The 11505-nt window shown below is 39.4% G+C and overlaps 1 protein-coding gene across 1 annotated transcript; it reads right to left on the bottom strand.

The window, feature by feature from the left end:
• Window positions 1-44: 44 nt before the first annotated feature.
• On the bottom strand, window positions 45-9630 carry LOC140947886 (proton-coupled amino acid transporter 1-like). The gene is made up of 10 exons (XM_073397099.1): window positions 9515-9630; window positions 7014-7219; window positions 6378-6468; window positions 5602-5690; window positions 4747-4830; window positions 4121-4205; window positions 3022-3282; window positions 2465-2631; window positions 1463-1632; window positions 45-847 (listed from the first exon to the last, which is right to left on the bottom strand). Exons 1-10 carry the CDS (start codon window positions 9542-9544, stop codon window positions 591-593), a joined length of 1440 nt encoding a protein of 479 aa, XP_073253200.1. The 5' UTR covers window positions 9545-9630; the 3' UTR covers window positions 45-590.
• Between the last annotated feature and the right edge of the window lie 1875 nt (window positions 9631-11505).

Here is an 11505-nt window from a genome sequence, read left to right as displayed (position 1 = left end):
CTATACTTTAAATAGGTTGTTACCATGAAGAGTGTCGTCCAGTCTCCCAAGCCAATATCAAGACATGCAATATAAAATCTAATCATACAAAAGTAAATGCAGTTATTTCAATCAAAGTTTTCGGTTATAAGACCTCAAGCCTACGCGACAAGACCGCAATATCATGTGGGTAGCTGTAAACGCTTTGCAGCTGTAAATCCGATTTCACAAACGTTCAACTTTGCGATTTTATGATAGGAGAACTTTGCTTCATGACTTTGGGTTTTGGTAATTTTTTTTTTGGAAAAATTATACTACTGCTTTGTGGTCTCAAAATAGCTGTAAATATAAGTTGATTAAGTGGCATTGAAAACAGATAGCAAAGATCCAAACTACAATCATTATGATTTGGGCACCGGACACTGGCAACAGAAGAATGCATCATTGAAATTACGCGCGATATTTTCGCAGTAAATTTAATCGGTCATTTCAAAAGTTGAAAAAACCGTGGAAGGGTACTATGGTTAGACCGTATGGAGCGGACACAATCCACCATTATTCTTCCTTGTTTGTTAAGATACATCTTAGTCAATTGTCATAATCTACAAGTTCTAGTTGTGTCCAGTCTGGTATCGTACAACAATGCGCGCCACTGACGTGTAGGTACCAAACAGAAACATTAGAATACCAATGAGCATGATGGCGGCGTCTTTGAAAAAAGTGACAGTGGGAACACGGCCATCTCCCTCTGTTGTCAAGGTGGTGATGTGAATTGCCACCGGGAAAATAATGGCGAGTGTTGAGCAACTGATAGAGCCGACTAATGAAATAAAATTATCTAGTTGGGGTATGCTGATTGCCAGAATACCTGAAATTAAAACAAAACGGTTTTGATGAGACAAAACTGGTCGTTAGTTATGTTCTACCGGTGACGTCATGACAATTGACCAATAGGACAGTGAGTGATATTTCACGCCGCTCCCGACACAGCACATGTCAATCATTTTCTCCCGCGTGAATTGAAGGTGCGATTGCAAACTCAAAATGGGACTATGTTAATAATATTCGTTTGAGAGGACACACTATAAGGTCTTCTTAAGAGCTAGAGAGTATTAGAGGGAGGTACTCCCTATAATGGCCTATACGAGAGGCTCCGCCCGAAAAGGGTACCTTTTTCAGGCTTCAGCTATAAGAAGGGGTAGAGATTTTACTAGTTGAAGTATATGGAAGGGTAGGGAAATCTGTCATTACAGTCTGTAAAAAGGCCCAAAATGGATAACAGATTGCGAAAAAGTAGAGAAAACGTTCTGGTTTTGTGGTTTATTCATACTTTAAAAACAGTATCAATTAAAATAGATAAAAAGTACTTTTTTTAGGTGTCAATAAATTTACTCCCAGTAATTACTTAAGCACAGAATTGGCTTAAAACAGCAATATCATCGTAACAGAACCCCTTTGAATACTATAATAGGCTTATACTCACAAGTAAAAATCACTGTTGCCGCCCTGATGGCGAAGTCGGCCACGTCCTGATATTCCTCAGGTACGTGTTTGAGAATCACAGGTTGGATTATCACCATGGGAACATAAAACTGAAGAAAATACGTCAGGAAAATGCAGCTGGCAAACAGCAGTTTTACTCCTAAATAAATTCTTAAAGAGAGAAAACCAAAGAGGTTAACGGAGTGAACGGTAAATCAACTCGTTCTTGTTGAAATGGCGTTGTTTGAGGGAAAACACTAAGAAAATAACTGATATAGGAGACCCAACTAAACATCTCCCCCTCCTTTTTAAGTCTCGTCAAAATGATTTTCTTTTGTTTGCAAGGATCTCTTCTTAAAATAATGAGGAGCGCTTGGGGTGGGGGCTGGGGGAGAGGTAGGATCATGGTGAGTGAAGGTTTTAGCGAGTTGAGGGAAGAACTGTATAGTAAGTTTTCGGTGATGATCTAACTCCAAGTTCCCAATTTTCATGAAAAGCACCACAGAACCTGCAATCTCGTTGGCAGGGTGTCATCTATTTTCTCTGGAAATGTTGGGACGGTATAGTGGAAGTGTTTGCATTTGTAACGTTTCTACATAAGCGCTGAGACTGCAAAGCTGGGTGGGTTTAACACAAATTGTTAGTTTTATCTTGTTAAGATGAGGGTTATTGGCCAACGAAAGCAGATTCTTCATGTTCGCTATGGAGGGCTTATTACTCGAAACGTCAGATTTACCTATAGTCGACTTATCTGACTAAACCTCTCTTCACCGCAGAACGGGCCTCTTTGTATCTCGGGGAGGCTGGGGAGAGGGAGAAATGAAAGCGCGCGGGGGACGATGGGATGGGGAAAGAGAAGAAGCTCCCGCCTTTTCTCTCTTCTCATCGTCGCCCGCGCGCTTGCTATTTTTATTGAGATGCTCAGCTGGAACCTCTGCGGAGGAGAAAGTGACAAAACCAAATTTGGTTGGCGTTCGTCCTTGGTCACGCAGTGTATACCTACCCCTCATTGGGCAGATTCAGCGTTATACTGCCCAGACATTTTTCCTGACAAAACATGTATCCCAAAATTCCTATCGAGGAAAACAACACGAAGACGATTCCCATTCCAAGGTTAATGATCCAGCCGTAGTTTTGAGGCGCTGCCATCTTGTTCTCAATCGGCAAAACCTATCAATGACATACAATGAACCCAATTAACTCTTTCACTCAAAGAGTCAGTAAAGGTTTTTGTTTTTTTTCAAAAAAATTTTTTTCCGCTACTCGGGCCTCAGTTTGGTCTAAAACCAGGGGAGGTCCGGGCCCCCCGGGCCCCTCCCCTGGATCCGCCACTGGTTATCTTGGGTGGTCATTTGGCCTTATTAACTGACACGATAAAGCCAAATAAATGAGTTTTCCACCGTGAAAAGATTCAAAGAACCGAATCAAGGGATTTAAGAGCTGCGCGGTGAGGTTGATACATCGAATCATTGAGTTACTCTATTGGTATAAACATGGTAACAAAAACAAGGATACATCGGACCTAGGCAAAAATTCAAATGCCAAATACATCATACATACCACTGCAATTCCCTCAAAGGCATATACAGCCATTGCAAAGAAGACGGGTAAGTTCATCCACCCACTAAAGGCAGGCAGCCTGTCAACGTCATGAATGTTTCTTACGATATACTGAAATATAATAATAAGAGCTACAAGACAGAGGATGTTTGCTACGATGGAGAATGGGACTAGAGTACGAAGATCCCGGATGAAGGACAACAGGATTATTGGAAGAAGAATTATTGCGATCCAAGTTGTAGTGTCCAGAGCGTTGGATACCTGAAACGTAGAAGAAGAGGAACTAGGAGGTTTATATCAAATGAACGGTGGGAGGGGTGGAGGGAAGGCTTTGTAGAGCTTAATCACTGATGGAGTTGGTGATGGCAATCACTAACTTCAAGAACACGGAAAGGTCTTGTTAATAGTGATGACGAGGTATTAACCCTTTAAGCCCTAAGAGTGATCAACGTCAAATTTCTCCTTGTAATATCACTGCTTTATAAAACAGAGTGGTCATGAGAATTAAGGACATGATCACACAAGATGAATCTCATTGATACTTCAACAAATTCTCCCCACTACTGCTATTGAAAACGCATAGAGATAACAAAAGAGAATTTGAATTTTGATATTAGGGTTTAAAAGGTTAAAAGGTTGATGATAACAATAAGGACAATCAAGTAATATAAGGTGACGGTGATAACGATATGGCGATAAATATGTATGTTACTAACGATGATGACGATGTTGTCGGATCATTATGCCTCTAGTGCTGCTACTGTTTCTGTAATTGTATTTTTTTTTTCACCCGTGTCCGTGCGTTCCAGATCAAATTTCAATTTGAAGGTGTTGGTTTTTAGGAGAGGAGAAAACCGGAGTAGCTAGAGAGAAGGAAGAGAACCAACAACAAACTCAACCCTCATATGGCGTCGACACCGGGACTTGAGCCCAGCAGGAGCCAGGCATGGCACAACACTGCGCCACTCTTGCTCGCTAAATCGTTGCTGCTGATAATGATGGCGATATGATGGAAATGAGAATGACAGTTGTTGCAGTTACGGTTGCATACTGTTAAAAAAATTTCAAAGGCAAATAAAACCTCGCTTAGCGCTCTTACCTGTCTAAGATTATCGCCGATAAATACAAAATATACACAGGCAATTCCCAGTTGTGATATACACAGAAAAATGTTCACGATCAGTCTGAAAAATGTTAAAATCGTCTTATCATTCTCTTTACAATAGTTCAACAAAAGGTGATCAATCAAGGTGTAGATGATAGAAAATAGCCGTCATTTTATATTACGGGCGGGTGATATAAACCTTCGAGGCCTTGGGTGAATTCAGCCCTTTCATTCTGAGAAAAGCTTCTGGAATTTAGTGCTTAGTCTTTAAACAATGTCTACGACAACAGCCTGTTTAAAAGAATGAGAAAATAAATAAAAACATCGGGCGGGGAAAAAAATAGCGCGAGGAAAATTAAAGAACTTTACTTGGCGCCATTTTTTCCTGCCCGATTAGACTTTCCCTTGATCTCCGAGGATGAAACGAAAATACCCATTGGAGCAAATTTATCCAGTGGTCAGAGGAGATGCTCAGCTTCCTTACAACCTGACCGTGCTGTGGCTGTTGCTACTAACTGTTACGTAATCTATTCGATGGAATTTGAGCCTCTTTTTTTTGGGGGGGGGGGGGGGGGTAGGGGGGAGGGGGAGGGGAATAAATGGTAAAGTTGTTACCTTACCTTCCAACATAAGCTCTTTTTGGCCAGTAACGCCTCAGACATTCCTCTGCAACCTCTCCATAACCCAAAGCCGCCTCTCCAGTTCTACAACAAAAAAGCAACAAAAGGGAGGTGGAGAAACAACATATGATGAAAGTATGAATCTCATATTTTAGAACCGCGTCATGATGAAATAGCCGTAAAAGACGCGACTTCTGCAGTTGCGAAAAGAAAGCTTAAAAAAATTCAGGATTGCCGAGATTCGAACTCTTACCTCTACGATACCTCGAGATACGGGGGAGGGGGCAGCACTCTAACCAACTGAGCTGCCAAGCCATTTGAAGCTGCTCATGAAATTACTATCACGGATAAAACTTAAGGCAGAATATATATATCTACCCGATTTTTTGAAAACCAGCCTAACGAAATCTACAGTCATTTGAGTGAAAAGCCGTAGGTTTTTTAAGCTCCATAAGCTCCAAAATCACACCAATGAAGGAAAAGGAAAGGACAAAAAGAAAAAGCAGGGAGGAAGAAAGGAGGAGACGAGAAAAAAGCAATGGTTGCACTCTTAGTTTTTATAATGCTACTTTGGAGATAGTTTTTGTACGAAAAAAAACTGTTGGACGGAAGAAGTCTATTTGGCAATAACAAATAACGTTTTCAAAAATCCGGCTAGATATATATCACCATAAAGTGGTTTTTGGGCTTCGTCACTCCAGTTATATAGTTCTTCTCTTATAAAATGTAGATTTAAGAAGGACGCTACGGTACGGCTATGTATTGAACGAACCAAAGAGGAAAGATACTGAATACAAAGGGTATGATTGCGACTGTAACTTGGACAAAGATCATCATCATCATCATCTAGCTTACCTTCGACAGAAGACACTACTACAATAAACCAAAAGATGCATGCAGTGAACCGTAACCGCAGAAACAAGCAACATCCCCAGGGGACCAACCTGAAAGATATATTCATATTAAGGTTATGGCCGAGAGGGATTGGTACATTAAGTCCCAATCCTCAATCATGAATATTTACTTCCGTCTTAGTTGGTTCCAGTCCTCTTTCCTACTCATTCGTTTCTGCTACGTTTCAAGTACTTATTTACACTGCCACAAAGAGTGTTAAGATCAATTAAGGTTTCTAGGAAACTGCCCACCTACCCCTCCCCTAAGTCAACATTAACACTTACTTCTTACTTAGGGCAAAATGTCGGATTAGGGGAGGGGTAGGTGGGCAGTTTCCCAGAAACTTTAATTGATCTAAAGAGTGTTACATCAAAATATCCGATATGTGACAATCCACCGCGGGCGCGGCGTAGCTTCGCTCCGTCACAGGACACCGCGCCTAAATTGCAGTTCTTATCAAAAAGACATGGTTTTCGTGCTCGTGCAAGAGTGTAGACATACCCTGAGTATACCTTTAAGTTAAGTTTAGAAGAGATCCATTTTAAACAACATGTGTTGTTCTCTAGTTATAAGACAGGGTACCAGAGCTATGAGACATTTTGAAAATTTGACTGTATGATAGAAGTTTAATGATATGTCTGAATATACAATGACATTGTTTACTTCGGTTTCGTTGAAAAAGACCGTCTAAGGCTTGCATAAACAATTGGCCCCTAAAACTGGACAAGCAAACTTACGACAATCCCAGCGTGCCTTACGGCTTCGGGCAATCCCAGCATCCCCGGCCCGATGCTTCCTCTTAATAGATGAGCCAGGGCCTGCATATTGCTGTATAGAAAAACAACAATTAATAAGGAAGTTTTGATCTATAAAACTGTCTGTCCGTTCCCAGGCTACTGGATTTTAAAATGGCAGTTGCTGGACCTAAAAAGAATCCACTGTTAGTGATCCAACTGAGTGTAGAAGCCAACAATAAAGACACGCTACACACGTCTGTAGCCATCACAAGCGCAAAGGGCATGCGCAGAGTACTCAGACAGGTCTTTTATCAACTCCTGGCCCCAGTTGTTGAAAAGGTGGATAACGCTATGCACTGGATTAATATCTATCCAGTCCAGTGGACAACACAATTGGTGTTCCTAACACGAATCCGCTGGATAGTGATTTATCCAACAGATAGCGCTGTGTAGGGTTTGAACAATTGGGGCCAGAGCTCCCCGCTTCTCTATTTCATATGATAACAGTTTATGCTCAGGCTGAAAAAACTCGGGGCTCTGGTAACGAGAATGAACCAGTTCGGCCGGTTCGCGCACTCGCAGATGATATGTGTAGCTTGCGCTTTTTGTCTCTTTTGTTTTAAAAAAAGAACTCACGTGGTTGTATTATTAAGATATTTTCTTTTCTCTTCAATAGATTCTTCTGAAGAAGGAGTATTTAAACCACCACTTGAGGAGCTATAAGATTTCTCCTCATTTTCGCCAACGAGACGAGCGTTTTCATCTGTTTCCCCGATGGGAGAGGCTTGTCCTTGACTATCTTTGATCGGTGGCGGATTAGGCTCATCATGCAAAGCTTGAAGCTGTATAAATACAAAAGATATCAGTTATATTCCTGGCCTCCAGTTGTTCATAACGTAGTTATGTCAGTAACTTATACATAGTGCTGTGTATCTATCTTTTGAAAATTTGAGGCCTGACCTGAAACATGCGTAAGTAACTGCTTTAAGGTTTTCACTGGCAAGATTTCTTCAAACATGACTCATGGTAGCCTGGAAGAGCATCCGATTTTTTCGGCTCATGGTGCTTTGGACATTTTTTTATCCAAGCGATTTCCACGCTCTGTCGACTCGACATGCAAATGAGAGTAAAGTTGGGCATAGTGTATAACGCTGATCAGAAAGCTGAAAAAGGAACTTAAATTGCTCAATGTTTTGGTTAGACAGAACTAACTTTCATTTCTTCTGTCTAAGCGAAACATTGGACGGTAATGTATATCAGTTTATGCTACTTTAACTATAGTACTGTATATCGGGTTATACGTTATAGTACTGAGTTTCTTTCTTGTCAGACTACAACAGCAACAATAATAAGCTTTATTTGCAAGACCGTTAACTTAAAAGTATTCCAAAATCGTACAACAAACTAAGATAACGATTGAAAACTACGTTGATAACAATTTTTTCCGAAGTTTAAAACAAGATGCTATGAATTAAATTAATTCTTTGTTAATAAGATACGAAGCAGATTTCAAAAAATGTCATAATCAATTCGTCAACCGATAATTACTTAATACTGCGATCAGAGATTGTAGCTTACTATAAAATTTATCTCTCATTTAGAGTATTCGGAACAGTAAAACAGAAAATGAATTTCGTCTTCGATTTGATTACATCTACAAGCAGGGCAAAAACTATCGAATCTAATTATTTGGTTGTATCTGCCAGTCTCGATGATGAACTTGTGGTTGCTTAACCGAAAGGCTTTTCTCTTAGGTGTTTTTCTAGTAAGGGCGAGATATTTTGAAGTGGCGTTACTAGAAATAAGAAAGGAGTGTCATACCTGTGAGTGCATTTCGAAGGCCTGCAAATTCTGATTGTCAATTTGGCAAGTTGAATTGAATAAGCAGCGTGTGTTGGTAATTTGGCATACACATTCATACCTTACAGTACTTTCTTAATAAAATATTTGTTGGCTCTACTTTTTCCTTTTGTTACGCAAAATGCGAGAGGTATCTATCGCGCATGTCAGACATAACGATTCAGTGATTCGAGATTACTTCTGTTAATTGATTATCTTTGTTCCCTTTCGCCATATTTCACACTGGCTTTCTTCTTCACTCTTCCTTTTTTTTAAAAATTTAAGAAAGCCAACCTTTATGATGTCTTTGCTGTTTGCTTTGTTGTTTTTTTTAGCCGCAAGTGCAACATTGAGCTGCAAACTCTCCACAACAAACCAACCAATATAAGACCAATAGTAAGAATAGTAAACCCGAATTTCCTAGATCACCGATTAAATGGGTTTTTATGTCCTCGTAAGGTGAACAATTTTTAGCATGAATTATGCTTTTTAAAATAGTTCAGTCTATGCGAAGGCAGTGATGATTATACACACTAACTGAAGGTCAGCGGTAAATAAGGTACCTGATTTGACTCGTACCAGTCTCTTTAATACCACACCTGTTATTTCAGTCTTGTCAAGAGACATAAATATGGCTCCTTGCCTTGTCTATTGGTCTTAAAAAAGTGTTTTAATTCTGTTAAGAATTCCGAGCCGAGTATAAAATGAAAAAGAAAACCTTATCTCTTTGAGCTAAAGGTTTCAACGTTTGCTTCGACTCCAAACAATGTAGTAATTTTTTTTCCGTTTTCTAAAGTAATGCTGAACATATGTCAAGCAAGGATACATTGCTGCGAGCGACAGGTGATTTTGAAGTAAAATCACACACCTCTGCTGAGTTTAAAACTTTCTTAGAACTACATCGATGGTTCCCCTTTAAAAAAAACTCTACGTTTTTCATGCAAGGAAACGTAATAAATTGTGAAATAACCAGAAAACGTTCGAGCTAATTTTGTCTTTAATTAAATTTAAAATTCAAGCGTCTGCTCTCAAAGCCATCATTGTGCGGTGAAAATATTTGATTTCTGTAGAACTGAAAATTATCTTGTCTGTACGTGTTTTAAGTTCTCGGCTATTTATATACAAAAAATCTTAGTTGAAAAGAAATAAAATCAAAGCAAGGCTTATTAAATCCCAGAAAATTCACCAAAATTGTGAACCTGCACGAAGAAGAAAAGAAATTGAAATAGGGTTTCGTCGCTTCTAAGTATGGAAATTCTTATAACCCGGCATGCGCGCTAAAGGAAGAATAAGAATACCTGTACTAGAGGAATTTTCTCCTCGTTCATCGTTAGCGTTTTGATTTGCTTGAAACTTGAAATATCAGACTGTCACATGTGAGAAGGAGACAGAGTCGTAAAATTCACTCTATTTGCATTTTGTTGATTTATGTTTTATTATTAATGATATATATGAATAGGAATTAAGTCAGAAAAATAAGTCTTCATTTACGCTGACCAATCAGGAGAGCCAACAACAACACTATCGGTTTCGTAATAACACAAAATTTTACTCTATACAATAAACAAAATGGTTCGGCCGCTGGCAACTTTTGTCTTGTTAACAATTTAAAAAACCGAGTCGATACTTACAAACGATGTATTCAGACTTTGAATATTACAGGTATTAATGTGTTACTTCTAAATAACTCAGGTTTTATCAATTCCCTTCCCCTTCGCTTTCGAACGCCTACCACGCAGGCTACATAATTGGCTGCACAGTATGCGTTTGCGCCTTCCGTATGTTATTTATACACTGTAAATCAGAAAGATCTGTCTTAGCCCTAAAAATGGGGCCGTTTCGGTGAGTAAAATACAGTCCTATTTTTGAGTCTGATTTGGCTCCCTTTAATCAGGGCCAATACAGTCCAATTAGCTAGGGCTGATTTGGACCCAAGGGCTGAAATGGGCCCAGAGTGGGCTCCAGATCTTTTTTTTGTCAGTGTGGGAAAAGAGCGTAATAAAATACCCTTTTTTTTCGTATCAGAGATGACTTTAAAATTGTAAAACCGAATACTTTAAAGGCAAATTTTGAATTAAGTAATAATTCAATGGATGCAGTTCTAATTAGTTGTTCTTCATCAACTGTAGTAGCTTGAAGTACCCGGAATGAACCTAATTAACAGTCATTGACACTTCTGCAAGACTCAAGTGAACGCTATTAGAAACGTTGTAGAAAATCAGAAATGACCGGAAATCCTAAAATCTAGGACTTCAAATCCTGTGCCCCCAGAGCCTCCTGGCCCTGATGCTCAGGCCCCCAGGAGGCTCTGGGGACGAGAGTGGTAAACCGTGTGAACTTTCAACCTTGCCACCACAGCCTTTCCCTCAGAAAATGAAAAAAAAACCCCGAGCCCTGGTGAACTGTATGATTTAGGGTTTGTTCGATTGATCGTACTCCGAAATAAGAATACGGAAAAGTTTTGTTACAAACTCTTGTACCGTGATTTTTGGACCATTTTAACTCTACATCATTTCATAATCGGAATATTTTATTTCAAGCAGATTTCTAAATATTGCAATGTGAATGCCAAAACTAGCGATTTCTAGAGCTTATGCACGCTCTAAGGCTACCTTCACCCTTGGTACACTGACATGCCCCAACAGGGTACCCTGAAGAACTAAAGTGCAAACAACCTTAAGTAAAACCCACGTGAGCATTTTTTTTGTTTTGTTTTTCTGTTTGTGCCTCTGCAGGCTATTAAAAAATAAATATGAAGGAAAAAATGGCGCTGACCATGCTGAGAGAGGCTTTTCTGCTTGCGTTCTAAGAGCAGGAAAAAAAAGAAAAGATTTAAAATCCTAAAATTCAGTGCCTGTGTTTTGGAATACTTGCTTATATCGTGCCAATTTTTCTGCATTCTAAAGTTTTCTTCGGTAGGCGTTTGTCAGATCAAGCTTCCTCAGCAAGAACCAAGTTTCCGTTGACGCGAACCTGTACAGAAATGACAAATCAGTTTGGAATGAAAATAAAATAAAGCGTTTTAGTATCGCCAGCTGACTGCCTAGTCACGTTTTCTGGACTAGTTCGTATTTAGAAACTAATTAAGAAATAAAAAATTACGGGAAGGGATTTTGCTAAAGTAAAGTTGACTTCAACTCGTAAAAACAAAAATTGAGGAAATGAGTTGTTTTGATAGTTACTACGTGTCTGTGTGATTTCCCGTGAGGAGAAACAACAAGACAGTTAAAGGACATGGTAGCCGTTAAAGCAGAAGTTATTTGATTTATAATTTCCGTGCCCATACCTA

The sequence above is a fragment of the Porites lutea genome, chromosome 9 (assembly GCF_958299795.1).
Source record: "Porites lutea chromosome 9, jaPorLute2.1, whole genome shotgun sequence".
Classification (NCBI taxonomy): Eukaryota; Metazoa; Cnidaria; class Anthozoa; order Scleractinia; family Poritidae; genus Porites; species Porites lutea.
This window is presented reverse-complemented; position numbering and strand designations above follow the sequence as displayed.